This window comes from Odontesthes bonariensis, chromosome 8 (genome assembly GCF_027942865.1).
Source record: "Odontesthes bonariensis isolate fOdoBon6 chromosome 8, fOdoBon6.hap1, whole genome shotgun sequence".
In the NCBI taxonomy this organism is placed as follows: domain Eukaryota; kingdom Metazoa; phylum Chordata; class Actinopteri; order Atheriniformes; family Atherinopsidae; genus Odontesthes; species Odontesthes bonariensis.
The window spans coordinates 11,173,216-11,189,227 of record NC_134513.1 but is presented as its reverse complement, the minus strand read 5'-3'; the positions used below and the strand labels follow the sequence as shown (position 1 = coordinate 11,189,227).

At 41.4% G+C, this 16,012-nt stretch overlaps 1 protein-coding gene across 1 annotated transcript in view; it reads left to right on the top strand.

The window, feature by feature from the left end:
- Positions 1 to 16,012, top strand: part of snd1 (staphylococcal nuclease and tudor domain containing 1) — a 160,254-nt gene that overhangs the window by 95,012 nt on the left and 49,230 nt on the right. The window contains exon 17 of the mRNA XM_075471701.1: positions 5,361 to 5,549. Within this exon, the coding sequence (XP_075327816.1) occupies positions 5,361 to 5,549 (189 nt within the window). The remainder of the gene's footprint in view (positions 1 to 5,360; positions 5,550 to 16,012) is intronic.

Below are 16,012 nucleotides of genomic sequence, written 5' to 3'. Positions count from 1 at the left end.
CACGCAAGGAGGGGGGGGGGGCTTACAACCGCGCAAGGGCTTGCGTTGCGTCTTGCGTCACAGACCATAAATTGAGCTTTACTCTTAAGAATGCAAAGCGGAGACGGTCAGTGACCCACTGATAGCTGGTCGGGAAGCTCAGCCTTGTCCAGTCATCTTTTCTTCCAAAGTCCTGTTTGATTTCAGTTTTTCACTTGTTTTTCAATGCAAGTGCTCATCTTTTTTTTTTGCCACTGTTTGATACTCTCTTCATTTTTCAATTGTTTGTATGTGTAATTAGAAGTAGGTCATTGGTTTGGTTGCTCTTTCCATGTGAAGATTTTTTTTTTTTTTTTAATTACAGGCCCCATTAACACGCTATTTACATCCCTGTCTGAACTGTGCCATTAAGGGATCGATAGTGGTTTAATTCCATCATTTATTCCCTCCATTTTCTCTTCTTTTTTACTCTTTCTTTCTCCATTTTTTTCCTTTTAGAGGTGATCTATATTTATAGATTTCTGGCCATTCCCTCTTTCGATTCGACCACAGTAACATACTAACACATTTAGCCGTGTTTTACCCAGACACCCTTGGCACGAGTCAGTAAGATCAGAACATGTCGGGAGCTCCAGAATGTTAGAAGTGAATGCTGCACTGCTTTGGTGACACAATGTGGGATGATTTTTAGACCAATATCCCATAAGCATTACTAATTTCAAGTTGTCACTTTTAGATTCATACACTCATGCACATATTCCAGTATCACTTTGGAGCCGAGCAGTCCTTTCATGCAACTGTCATGTCCTCGAGCTCTGCAAGTACATTTATCACCTTGTGGTCGTGGTTCTTTGTTCGTCTTGAGGTTATCTGTGTAACAATATAAATGATTTCAGTGTCTCTTTATTGGAATTCACATGGACCAGAACACGGGGCATTACCAAGAGATGATTAGCTTTTGTTGGATTGGGACGCTCATACCCATAAGTCTGCGAGTTTCACGCAAGACTGGACTTGGACAGCAGTGAAGCTAGCCCATCAATGCTCAGCTTTATTCCTTTTTTTTTTTCTTAACTGAAATCCACATGTGGCCATGAAAAGGACAAACTGTCCTTTTCATGTGACATCCATGACACTGACATATGCTCGAAGCTATTGATTTTAAAGTAAATAAAGGTTAGGAATATAAATTAAAGCCTGGAGATGATCTGATTGCTTCTCTACTTTGCACCTCAATCGAGGGCTTAGGATCGCTTGTTGCCTAGAGGATATTTGCTCTTTTTGCTCCGGTGGGCAAAGATGAGACGCATACAGACAAACACACTCTTTCACACCGCTCCCTCAATCTTTAAATAGGCTGAGTTGATATATAGCTTCTTTTGCTGGATGAGCAAAGGGCCGTAAGTGGGAGTGACTCAAGTGTTTGTTGTTTTTTTCCCCCTGATTTGCATATTGTTTCTATTTACTTGCCTTCTTATTTAAGGGTCACGAGAGACATAAACAGATGGAACAGAGAAAAAAAAAACTGCTGCTCTTATTTAAAGTTACAAGCACTTACAGCATATGACTCTCTACTGAAGACATATCGATATTCTTTTATAGACACCAACACACACACAGTTAAGAGCCCAACTAAGTGCCAAAGAACAGTAGCCCGAAAAGGAGCTGCCTTCTTGTCGCTTAATGAGAATGAATGAAGACATTCCCAAACGTCTGCACCTGCCAGTTTGTTTTCCCGGTGTTCACTGCTTGCATCTGCACATTATTGGGCCCACTTTGTCAAGGAGGTACACACAGACTTTCTCCAACTGTGAGTCTCAGACACAAACGCAGGCAGCTGAGGCTAGATTCTGAACGATCGCCGCATTTTCTTCCCCATCCTACCCTTTAAACTTTTACGACCCAAACTGGTAATATGACTCACGTGAACTTGGATCTCTATAGCAATAACCATGATCTCAGTAATTGTAACATGCACTAAAACTTGGGATGTAAATTATGGCAAAGCTGCTGCTAGAGATGATTAAAAGCTCTGACTGACAGCTTAATCTCATATGTGCCTTGCATTATGTATACAGCCTGCTCTCTTTTCCTGATGAGATGATGCATGCAACCTAATGTTATGCGTGAAGCAATACTTGAGTCAAGCGTCTACTATTTCCAGGTTGGACATCGTGGCTTCTGAAATGGTTTTGAACCATAAAAGGTCACACCTTTGCTTATTTATCCGTTTCATTTTCCATTCCTTTTTCTTTTCTTTTCTTTTTTTTTTTTTTTTTTTTTTAGATGGCCAGTCTGCTGTGCTTCTCCATTTTCTTTCAGTGCACAGTTTGGCTCTGACATGTGTCACCTACTGCAGCCTTAGTTTATTTTTTTGTCCACACTCAAAGAGCTAAGTGAATTAAATCTGCTGCAGTTTTAAAACATGCCCTTGGGCCAGGTTTCACTTCAATGGTACCAAATGGCTGTCTTTTGTACTCGTGATAAACCGAGTGTGTGTACGTGTTTGCACGCACACGTGCATTTTGCCTTTTCTCTTTCCCGTCCACTGTGTCGACTCGATCCCGGCATTTATGAGATTACCAGAGCCCATTTGTGTTCCGGCGGGAGCCATCTTGGCTCGAAGGAGGCCTCCGCTGGGAACCATCTGGGCTCTACTCAAAGCAGCTTCCTCTCCACCGCCCCTGTCCTCTCCACATTGTGACCAGCCTATTTACTTTGAAGGGAGGAAGAACTGAAATTCTGTGTGAAACTTTGTAGCTGTTTCCTCATGCAAAGAAGGAATGATTTTGGAGTTATGCCGTATGGGTTGCAGTAACCCTTATGAGGAGAATTTTCATAATAGATCAATTGATTTCACTGCAGAATAATTTATCCAACAGATGTCACAAATGACACATTTCCACAAACCCCAAAATAACCGATCCAAACCGGTTTTGAGGCTACAACTTCATTCTCATACAAGTTCATCAAAGAGAGAAGAATGGCTCAAAAATGCAACAGAAGATGTATCTGGTCAAAAGTGGAAAAACAGTATAAAAGCATAAAAAATGGGATACATAGTCTTATTGTTGGCAGTGATTGTTCAGTAGAATAATAAGCTGTGTTAAGTCCCCCCCCCCCCCCCCCAGATAATCAGTGTCAAGTGTGCAATGTACAGAAATCAGTAGTCCTCTCCATTCCTTCCATGAACGTGCCGCCTCTCCAGATAGATTATTCTGACAGTGGAAATTTGGGCCTTTGCTCTCACTTAATAAATGAATTTGTCCTTTTTAATTTCACATTTGACCTTTTTATATTAGTCTCTTTCATCTCTCTCTCACTGGCTGCCAAAATGCCAGTTTCTCTTTATTCAAAGTTGCTTTCAAGGTCTCGGTCACCAGAGGTTCATAATTTTTGTAACATTTTCCGCTTAAGCCTGGGTCTCAAATTCTCTTTCCATTAATGATGTAACTACAGACATCGCTGTCTCATGAGTCATCAATAGAATTGGCTGAATTATTTATATTTTGGTTGTTTCTACAACGGGGAGATGGGACATACCAATTCCTTTTGGTAGATATTTGACAGGTTAGTGAATGTAACGTGTTGACTTCTCACTCAGGTCATGTAATTTTACTGGTATTCTACTACTGGGCTGACCCTTAGTTGGCCCATTTGTCGTTAGAAATGCTTAATGCATACATTAGCATCACCCAAGTAGATTTTGCACGAGGCGTGTGGTCATCTTGTCATCATCAGTGTGCTGTTGTCAGTAGCAAGCTAATTTTCTTTCCATACGGTTGTCAGTATGTGGTAAATGAAGTTTCCTGTGTTAAGTGCTCTGGGAAAACACATAGATGAATTAGTTCACATTAAAAAGCGAGTGCAAGACGCTGTGCCTGTGGTGCTGTTGATTTTATTATTATTTTTTTTTTAAATCTTTACTTCTTTTGTCATCGGTTTCCCTCGTTTACGCCGGTTCTCTTTAAAAGGTAGCTTATCTTAGTTTTTTGACAGTCGCCTACTTTCCATTTGACATTTTGCTGCTCAGAGGACCAGTGCTGCTCTTATTGGTTGATTATGTAACTGCTTCTGAAGATAAAATTGGGTTAGCGTCTGAGACAGCAGGGAGGAGTGAACAGACGGAATGATGGTGTGAAAAAGCAGATTTTACAAAGGCAGATGAGGTTTGAACCAACTTGGATGGTGTCATGATCAGGAACTGTGACAGTGGACTCATATCTTAGTTGCCCTTTTTGATTGTAGAGCCTCTTCAGTACTTTTCAGAAGTAAAGTCAAATTTTTTTTTGGTCATAGGTTAACATTTAACATAACCATTTCCACTGAGCGATTCTGTGATAAGCCAGTATGATAAGTGACGTTTGAACAGAACAGTACAGTATGAGCCTTTTGGTGGACTCTTTGTGTCTTTTACATATATAAAGTTAGTAACTGAATCCTTTAAGTGTATCTCCTCTATGCATAGGTTATGATTTTGTGTTTAAACTGAGCACATATTTTAATAAAGGCTTTTTGCTTCCTAAGAAAACAAGGCAGAGAAGTTTCCAACTTGAATTCCCTTCAGATTTCCCTTTGGACTAACGGCCTAAGCAGTCCAAGTCTTAATCACTTGACTTCCTCCTATCTCTAAAGCACACCTGCCCTCTCACTTTCTCGCTGACTTTAGGCTTTAGAGTTGCAAAAAAATTCTGCCCTGATCGTCCATCACTTATGAAACAAAATGTAATGAATAGATAATTAGCTTGAATAGGCAGAATTTGGCTATAGTGTATCATGAGTAATGTTGTGTGAATTTACTGTTTTAGCAAGGTTAGCTCTTTCAGTGCCCTCATTTGTTTACTTAAGGGTGGCAACTTGGCTGTCACTAACTGAGAATGATTTACATTAGGGAAAAGGGCTAGATGAAGATGTTTACAGACTTAATTGAGGCCGAAGCGCATATGCAGCACAATTTTGAAGCCACTAACCACCCTCGTTGTTTGTGCAGCCCTTGTGGTTCCTCCAGTTTGTGTGAATAGGTGCATTATTGAAAGGAAACGGTACTTAATTGAGAATGTGAAGGACTCAAAGTCCTCTGCGGGCAAAAGAGCATCGCTGCTTCTAGTGTTTATTGGGGATAGGGACAATGCCATGCTGATCTAGACCACTTATTGGGATGTACACAACAGAGGGGTAAAAATTGATCTTTGTGTGTGTGCTACCAAATCAATAACGGGGTTACTGGTCTCAATTGATGTATCTATTCAAGAACAGTCTTGGCTCTTCAGAGGGTCTTTTCATTTGCTGAAATGAATTTTCAAACTTAATCAACAACAGTACATTAATTGAGCTTTTTTTTTCCCCCTTTCCTTTTCTCTTTCTTGTTGTTTGTGCTCCAGGTGGAAGTTGAAGTGGAGAACATGGACAAAGCAGGGAACTTCATTGGCTGGCTGCACATTGAAGGTGTGAATCTGTCTGTGGCGCTGGTAGAAAATGCGCTGTCCAAGGTCCACTTTACAGCAGAGCGTAGTGCCTACTACAAAGCCCTGGTGTCAGTTGAGGAGGGATGCCGACAGAGGAAGGAGAAGGTAGGTCTGATATAGATGTTACTTCTGTATGTACTGTGAAATAAACTCGATGAGGACCAGACTCACAAGTGACAAACTGCTCTCATGAAGCTTTCAATTTGTGAACATCCCTCACTTTAATACTACAGTAAATTTTAATCGTGCACGACATGGATAACGACTTCTTCACTATGGTTTTAAGGCTCTGAAAGCCCAAGATATCGTCCTGTATGTCATATTTCTGTAGCCTTTTATTGGAAAAAGAAGACCTCCATGGTGGGGAACCAAAACAGTTTTTATGTTGTCATCCTGTTGGAGGATGAATATGACTAATGTGTTAACATGCAGTCAGAACGCACAGAAGTAAACGCTCCATGCTCCATTCAGGGTGCAAACAGCCACATTTGCGCTTATCATTGAAGCTGTCCCTCCTCAATGGGAGTTCTTTGATGGATGGAGGCCTCTCTCACAGTGATCCCGATCTTGCCTTGCATTTTCATTATGGCACCACGAGTCACCCCTGGCAGATGCACAAAGTGCCCAGCCAGCTGTCATCGTTGTCCTCTTTCTCTCCATCTCTCTAACTTATTTCTCTCACCTGCTCTCTCATTCTCTCTCTGCCACTCACTTCTACTTATTTGAATCCTTGAGGACACACAAATGCTTCCTCTCTCCCATATAAATGTGATGTACTGCTATAGCTAAGAAGGGATTGTGTTCTTTCTCCCTCTTTTTTTTTCAAATTTCATGTTCACAGTCTGTTATGGTTTTGTTTGCTCCTGGCTCTCCTCTTTTTTGTTACAATTACTTTCCATCTGAGTTTTCTTTTTTTCTTAAAACAAAGCTGAATAAATTTAGAAGTGTACTGGTGAACCTTTGGCTGTAATGGAAACAAAGGAACATCTTGCCAGCCAAGTGAGCACACATATCCTGCCATGTTAAATCTACCTACAACAGGAAGGCACATACCTGACACCTTTAACGGTTTCTCTAGAGGTTTTCTATGTCCCTTTGCAGCACTGAGAAAGATTGACTTTTATCACAAGGTTTTGACTTGAGCTAAGAGTGTAGACAGAGCCGTGAGGAAAGACAACAAAATCCAGCCTGAATTGAACAGACAGATGGCGATTATGCTTGATGTTGTTTAGCCATAGGCACCGGTGGACAGATCAGCCATAATCGGATTTGTTTGTGTATGTAGTGGAAAGTATGTGTTTAGTGGAGCACAGGCCACTCAGTTGTATGTGCGTGTGAATGCATACTTTGCAAATTGAAGGCGGATGAGGTGGGAATTGGTGCGGTAATTAACCCATAGAGACCGTCTTGAGAAAAGCTGAGAGCTTGGCAGTTTTGTCCTTCTCTTTTGAAGTTGTGGCTGGTCTTTGTCTGTGTGTAGGCTGAGGCTAGGTAGGGCAGATTACATCTTTTCCCATCTCTCTTGCTCTTCTCTCATTGCCCTCTCTTTATTGTCCCTACGGCTGTAGATATGAAAGGCATCTGCTGTGTCAGGCATCTACAAGAAAACAAGGTTGTCGTAATAAAGTAGACTGAGGATGTGTGAAAACGCGCACACTCACACATACACACTCATTAAGTCAAACTCGGCTTTGGTGGTCCATCAGGGACCTGAGACAACAACGGGGATAGAGGCTTGCTGCAGTAGAATCCTGAACTAAAACTGCTTAGTTGGAGTGACTTAAGTGAATATGAGATTTTGCTACAATGAGACCAATGGGACAAAGTGATTGTGCGCTAATTGAAGCATCCCAAAGGGTTTGAAGAAGAGCCTTTTCCAGAGCTCAGCATGTTTGGATCTTGCATATCAGCACCTCTTGGAACAATGTTTGGAGCAGTCCTCACAGCAGATTTAACTCCCTACATGCAGGAGAATAGAGTTGTAGATCTTAGTTTTGTTTCATTTTTGGATTTATTTGTAGCTAAGCTACATAAACCTCTGCGAATTGTGTTGCAAAGGGAGAATTGTCACTGGAATACTTTCAGTACTAACATTTCCATGAAATGAGATGCCGTTGCTAAGCAGTGTTCACACCCTTTTAGATCTGTTGCCTGGCTCAGTTGAGTATTTTTGTGTATATTTGGATTCTCAGAGGGTTAGAAAACCAAATTCTTGGTTACGAGGCTTCTCTGTAAACTAAACTTAGGGCAAAAACAGTGCACTTTGTCTTTGTTAATATGAACTGTCTCATTGCAGCTATTTATATGATGTTGTAGTATCCCCTTGCTGCGGCTGAGAGAAATAAATCTGACAAGGTAGCAGCAACAGTTTGGCTCAGTGTACTGGGAGCAGAGACTTGGACTGTCGAGATGTTGGCTTTTATTCTAGCTCCTGTAAGACTGAGCAGGTGTGAGAGTTGGTTTGTCAATATAGTTATCCCCCAGGGACTTTTCCCAAAAAAAAGGAAATGCTGTTAAATTAAAAGGTGTGGGTCGCGAGAGCGAAATCAGTTTACTCTCCCAGAAGGTCTTTTTTTCACAATTCTTTGGTGCTGAATGCCGTTTGCTAGTACATTTGTATTTTGGGGGGGGGATGTGATATAACTGCTTACATCTGCATGACAAAAGCAACATAACAGCTTTGAATTAGGAGAGGAAAGAAATATGGGACCAAGTGGACTGGCCTAATTATGCATAAGTGAACGAAGGATTGGCTCTCAATATTAACCAAAGTGTGCTTTCTGTTGAGCAAGGTTTTTGCTGTAATTACCCTACCTAGTGGGAGATTAACATACTCTGATGGGTCTCAGAGTGGAAGATGGAAAAAGAAAGGCGGTCGAAAAAGAGGGCAGGAGAGGATGTGACAACCCATGTTAAAGATATTTCACGTCACGGGACTCTTCTCCTTTCATCACTGACCGCCCCTGTCCCTCAGCCCCACTCGGCTCGCTTCACACACCACTGTCTTTTAATCTCTTCAAGGTTCTCGCATGCTTACGCTCACTCTCACCACGTGTCCGTCCCCCCCCCGTCTTATGTCCTCCTTCAACTAATCATTGAATCCCTGACATGCCCCTGCTTCCTTCAGCTGCTTTGACAGCTTTTGGATCATGTTGGACATTTCTGTCCCCGGCCTGGAGAGAGTGGAGATTGCGTCAAGTACCTGAAGCATTTTTTTCTTCCCTTTAATTATTGGGAGGGGTGAGAAAAGTCCGTCAGAGACACAAACCCAGGTTCCGCTGCTGCCCTTTCTAATGCTCCACCTGTCCATCAGCAGCACTTGTCAAAGTACTTGAAGCAGCTTCTTGCTGACATTGGACATGCTGACGTGTCCTTGGTGGAGCCTGATTGAAGTAGATGATCTTATTTCAGCATTCTTTTTTTTTTTTCTCCTTCATGATGACTCTTAAGAATCACTTAGTCCAACAAACTGCTTACAAGTATACAAAAACACATGTATGTATGCGCAACATTTTTGCTATTCCAAAGCAAATAACAATTCTCGACTTTTAAGTGTATCTATGCCTATTGGTGTGTCACAGCCTTCTTTGTCTTTTATTCCACTTCAATCATTTGACTCATCTTGCTTTGACCTGTAAGGAAGGCATCTCAAGCACCTCTGTTCACTTGCTTCGTACCTCAGATTTTTTTTGTTTTCATTTTAAACTGCTTTCAAAGACTGCAAAAACATCCCTTAGTCAAAACCGTCTTCGCTGCAGTCATCAAATCACACGCCCGGCTACACAGGAACACACTGAGGACGAATTCCAATAGCTTTTAGCTAAACCGGTTGAACGCTGTATCTGCATTCATGCTGTGTAAAGTCTACTTATAGTACATAGGTTTCATGTCTGTCCTGTGCATTTGAGTGAGAATCTACATGGAGCAATTTAAATCCACAGAGTTTAGATAAAATGGGTGATTTGTGCAGTGAAGCCCCATGTTCTGTTACCTATGGGGCATGCTGATTCTCAGTCTGCTGCTGTAAATGGTCTACATAAAATTACTTACTAGCAGCCTTGTTTGATTTCCATGGATGAGTCCTTTTTTTCTATTAATACCATGCTCAATGCTCTCTAAGCCCTGGAGCCAATGAAATGCTTTCAGGGTAGCAATCTTTTCCCTTTCCTTTCCCATTTTCATGTCCCTCTCATATTGAAATAACCTGTGGCAGTCACTAGGCAATATCATGGAAAAACGCAGGGGTTTTATATTAAAGCAGCTCACCTATAGAGGCTTCAAGCAAATTTAGCTCATTTTGGGGCTGACTATCAATTGTTTCTCAAATTTGGGTCTTTATTTTTAGTCAAATCCCTTTACCGCGCTTGCAGATGATCTCCTCTTAGCTAAAGCTTTGTGTGGGTCCCTGGCTGTCTTCAGTCCAAATAGATTTTTAGCCAACATGAAGTTGAAGTTATTGCTCTTTGCTCACAGATCACTTTAGGCCTTGTAAAGAACTGACATTTATCAGTATTTGCTGACAAATAGGTTTAACGATGCCTGCATTACCTTTCCAGTCATCTTCTTCTGCTCTTTTTTTTCAATGTATTGCTTACTTATGTCTTTGTTGCCATCAGTAAACTGTAAAATCCACCGTTGAGGATTCTTCTTTCCTTTCCCACATTTCAATCCCCCCAGTAAAGTCTGGTTCAGCTTCCTGTTGTCACTTCATTAACTCTCCTCCTGGCGTTGGATGGCACTCGTTTAATTCTGAAATGTTTTCTTTTGTGCAGAATTTATTTATATTTAATTATTATTATTCACACTACACCTCAAGACTTAACATATGGATTTTAATTTTTCTGAAATTGTACTTTGTGTGGTACACACATTCCCCTGTTGGCTGGAATGGAATAATGAAATACTAGAAAAGCTTTACTTACTGTAGCATTATACATCTTTGCAGCTTTGGTTATATTCGCAGGGTCGTGACCACCTACAGCTTGTTTGCATTTCCTCTATTGCTTTTTGGAGCAATTTCAGTGAAGTCTGTTGTGAGACTGTTAGTGGATGAAGCTTGGATTAAAAAGATAAAAGTAATTTGTGTGGTCATATAGTAACATCAAGCTCCCTCATCATAATTGAAGAGATTTGGAGCCAAGCCAGCTTTAGTTTTCAGGTTCATTGTATGTTTTCGTTTTGGAACCGTCTGCCGTTTTCCTTCTGTAAAGATCCCTGAGATGTAGGAGATGGAGACAGACCTGCAAATACCTGGGGGTGGTGCTGGAAAATAAACTGGAGTTGTCTGCCAACATAGAAGCAGCGTACAGGAGGGGCCAAAGCCGTCTCTTCATCCTGAGACCGCTCAGGTCCTTCAATGTCTGCAGTGATATGATGTGCATGTTTCATCACACTATCATTGAGAGTGCACTGTTCTATGCTGTTGTTTGCTGGGGGAGTTGCACTACAGACAAAAACAGTAGGCGCCTGGACAAACAGGTAAAAAAGGCTGGTTCTGTTGTAGGCAGAAGGCTAGACCCTCTCAGTGCTGTGGTGGAGCAACGGATGAGGAGGAAATCACATTCTGTTTTGGAGAATAATAAACATCCTCTCCACAGCATCCTGGCAGGACAGAGGAGCAGCTGCAGTGAGGCTCATCTCTCTGCGCTGCAGGACTGAGAGGTTCAGGAGGTCCTTTGTCCCCACAGCCATAAGGCTTTTTAACAGTGACTGCTGAGCTCTTCTCAAATTTATCTATTTTGTCATTTATTATTATTATTATTGTTATTAGTAGTAGTAGTATTTTTATTAGTATTATTATTGTTGTTGTTGTTAATATACAATCATTGTAAATATTTATAATTTTTTTTTGAGCTACTTGACTAAGTTGAATTTCCCCCATTGGGGGATGAATAAAGTATTTTTCTATTCTATTTTCTATGTGAGTGGAACACTTTCAGAATAGCACATAGTGCAATGTGAAAACCGTGAATAATGCAGGTATTCTTTAAATCTGCTGATTCAAATTTACTAATGTCACAACACCCAGCACTTACTCAGGCATGTTGTGTACCAGTAAATGCAGGGTTTGAATGAAACATTTTCTACATTTAAAGATCCCTTTAGAGAATGTATAATATGTTCTATAGTCATGAGGATTGTGATACTTCATATTCTTAAACGCGCATATTAATGGGTCACTAAATGCAGAGACATTTCAAAAAGCGTATGAAATGCGGTGAATGGTAGCATTTTGCGCCATCATCTTGGACCAGTGCATTGTCTCTCCTCGGGCAATCTACAAATGCTAGGCTTGCATGTATCACGTTGTCCAGCATAACGGCGGTCACAAAGCAACTATGCTCCAAAGCCTCTTGGCTTCGATCTACCGTACGCTTTTAGCAGGATCACAGTGTGGCCACGTTTTGATGACTCACGGTGCAGCAGTCTTCATACTACTGTGCCCATATAGCCTTTTTGTTCCTTTGTTTTCACAATTACATATTTTGCACTGCATTCAAAGCAATTTGGGATCTAAATACTTACATTGATGTTTATGTTATTCGTTAGTTGCAGCGTTTGGAACGGGAGTTGAGTAAATCCCAGTGCCTCTGCAGTACGAGCTAATAAACAGAATGCTGTGAAAATAATTGTTTAAAGAGCATGCTTGAAGGGTTATTGAGATACTTTGTGTGTGGAGTGCCCTGAGATGGCTTCTGTTATGATTCAGGGCTATATAAATAAATCTGAAATGTGATTCCACTGCAGCAGTATTAAATGGCATTAATTTACATATAGAAATTGATAATGATGCAAATTTGTAGCTAAATAATGGTACACACATAATTTGATATGAATCCGTCAATTGAATTTACGAAGTTAATACAGAGCAATGAGAATTGCACAAGAGCACGAAAGCTTCACGGTAGCCTGTCGTCTTTCAGATCAGTGGCAAAAGTCTCATGTGTGATGCTGGAAATCATCAACACATTCAGTGAGAGAACACTTAGCTTTACAACCAGTGTGTCAATACGTAAGCAAGGAGGGTTGCATGGTCTGTCGGCTAGTGGGAAAGGACAGCAGGATCACAGCGAGGGGACATTATTGCCCGGAGGGTGCTCTCAATAGGAGAGGTGACCCATGCGAGACCCCGCATCTCTGCAAAAGTTGCAGAGGACTGAACACTATTATGCACTGCTAATTTCCAGGCTTTAGTCACAGTGCATACATGTCTTTGTATGAGACTGCATACCAATTCATTGCAGTTTCCCAAGCCATGATGGTTTGTATGGTTTCTTGCATGTCTTTTTACTCCCGCCGTCATCTTTCTTCTCGGCACTGTGTGCACAAAATGAACCACCAACCACACGAAAGCAAAAGGCTGACAGAGACTTTCTCGTATGGCTAAAGATTACATAATCTGATCCTCAGTGTTGTGTGTACACATCCGTGCACACACAAACTTGGTTGCAGATGGAAGGAGGCGCAACACGTGCACACACCATACTCTCACTGTCTCTTTTCTGCTTACTCAAACACGCTTTGAGCCTGTGCAGACAAGCGGTGCACACACAGATGCACATGCACACACTCTCCAGGGACACCACCCCTCCAATTTAGTTGGCAAGCTGGACCCTCTTTGCCCTGAGGCGGAGAGATGGAAAGACAGAGAAAGAGATCAGTGGACCCAGTGATGTGTGTGTTATTTACACCCCAACTCCCAGTTCTCCCTCTCTGTCTTCATCTTCCTTTTCCCCCCAATTCCAAGCTGCAAATTCAGCAGTCTGTCAGGTCTCCTCGCAGCCTTGTGAAATCGCACACTAGCGTTGGTTCCCTCTTTATCTGTTTATTCCCCACAAGGCACACAGACCGTGGTGCCATGCACATGGCAGTCACCTGCAAAGTCAAGGTCACAAACTGTGCATTTATTTTTTTATGAGTAAGAAACTAAAATGCACTCTGACATCTTGGCTGTCTCCCCTTCTGCTTGCTGAATAAAACATCTATGTGAGTTGCAGGATTACATGCTGACTTTGAAAATGTCATCTGGAAAATGCACCCTGTCACAAGGACATCATTCCAGTCTCGAGGAACAAGCACACTCTGAGATTAAATATTCTACTTGATGAAGCATATAAACAGGAAGTAGGCCTTTTTTTTTTTTTTTTTTTTTCTCTTTTTTTTTTTTTTAAAGTTCTGCGTCTGTGTGGGTTGTGCACAGGTGCTTCTTTATTGCTGAGGTAGTTTCCCCATTGTCCTGTCATTCCCTTTGTGATTTTGTTTTATTTAAATTGGTGTATTATCTTTATTTTGCCCTTGTATGCATGTTATCATCATGAATAGGAGCCTATGCATTTGTTTATATAGATTTTTCTGTACTGTGTGTCCTTGGCCCCGTTCTTTCCTGTCCCCAGGCATGCACAGGATTTCTTGTGAGCTCTTAGCAGAGGTCCTCACGGGCAGGTTTGCGGCTGCCTCTGGTTCATCAGTGCAGAAATATCTCAGGCAGCGTCTCCCTCCCCCTCCTACCCATAACTTTGCCAGGATGAAGGTCTGTGGCCATGAGATGAAAGGGGACAGAAAAAGAGTGAGAGGAGGTGAGATGCTGGTAGAGAATGTAATGCGATATGACAGTGCGTTGGATTATGGCTGATAATAACATACTTGGTACCATCAGCCGTAATAGAAAAACACAGACCCGCAAGTCTGCCCCCATGCATCCACCATTCCTCCTATATCTTGGGTTATCCCTCCTTTTTTTTTCCCCATTTGCCTCGGTTTATCCTCCATCTCTGCTGATTAAAGTAAGTGTGAAGGACATGCACTTACTGGAGTTGGACGAGTGGATTATTTGCTGCTCTTTTTTTCTGATCAGTCAGTCCTGTGTGGCTGTAAGGAGACGCTTTTCCACTTGGTTTGCTGGGCACTGGTAGTGGCTGACTGCTTCCTACCATCAGTAGGAGTAGGGAGTGCAATACCGGCATTGAACCTTGAATATTAAATTACATATTTGACCTCAGGGATTCGATTAGTCAGTTTCAGTAAAGGGTTATTATCTTGTGCTTGAAACATATTACGGGTCTTTATTTAAATGCATGTTCACCTGAAAATATTTTCCGTTAGAAATATGTACACTTTGGAGTACTTTCAGGAATTGTTCCTTTTTATCCATTTAAAAAAAAGTAATCTAGTTTACAGTGGCGCCACACAAGATTAAAGGGGTGTGATCTGTGAGACTGTGACATTTCCGTTACCTTGCAGCAATTTGAACAAAGAGCCTTTCTATCATGTTTTGTCGCTTCCATTCACATGAAAGTCTGTTGTTGGTGGAGGCAAAGATGACATTTTTCCTTGCAGATGATTGGCATTTCAGTGTTCTCTCTTCAGGCAGATGCCGTGGAAATATCCAGTCTGCACATTTTTGCCCTGGTTCAGGTGTCCTCTCTAATTGTCCTTATTTAATCAAAGAAGCAAAACAAGAAAGGCTATTTACAGTTGCACTAAAACTAAGCCAAGCAAGTTCTACTCATTAGACACACTTTGACATTTTATAGGGCCCCTGCTTGGAGCCACATTTAACTCCATTCAACATGGTTTGGCAGTGAAATGCCCTCCCTTCATTTTTCCCTGCCTCTGCTTCCATCGCTTTTCTCTGTTGTCTTATGAAATGCTAAATATTTGTTTCTTGAGGGCACCATTTAAATGTTCTCCTTGCTGGTTTGATTTTCAAAGCCTCCTGTTCTCCTTAATGAGTTCTAGCATTAATGGGTTTAAGTCAGTAAGATTGACATTTGCCCTCTGTTTTTTTTTGTCACAAAAAGGATTCTGACTTGTACATGTAGCCTTTGACGCCTCTGAAACTGATAAATATATTTTACCATCACTACATTGCGGTTGTTGCTGTGAGGATGTAGAACTGGCAACTAAACATCCAAACAGTATGATGCTGCCGCCACCACACTTAACAGTTAGTGTAATGTTTTTTTGAGTTGAATAGCTCACCTTAACTCATCTAAACCTATAGCTGCTCATTGTGGCCAAGCACTTTGTATCACCTTTCCGAAGGTTTTTTGCTCAGTTGAGTTGCTGGAACATCGAGGAAATTATTGACCAATAGACTAAAATGTAGACGTGGCAGTGCTATGTAGCTCAGAGGAATGTGCCATTTCTTCCTCTTGTGCAGATGTGAACATGATGATGGACTTGGTTGTAAAACTGCTTTGGGGTGTAAACTGGTGTAACCCGAAAACGATAGAATAATAAAAATTTATGGCAGAACAAGTGCCAGCTTAATTTAAATTATAATCATCAAGACCTAACCGGTGAGAGTAGGTTTGTCTTAAACATGTGAAGTCTTAACTACCTACCTGACTGGCATGTGGAACTGCTGCGGTGATCGAAATAAATTGCGCTGCTACAGAGTGTTTAGTTCTGTGGTTCTTTTGTAGAAGTTGTGTGCAAATGAGAAGTGCACCAGTTCTTTGTCAAAATAAAGCCATACTGTTTAGAAGCTTACTGTATAGTTGTGGATACAAATGCCTCATCAGTTCTCTTTATTACCTGCACATAGAAGGTTTTTGGTTGAGCAA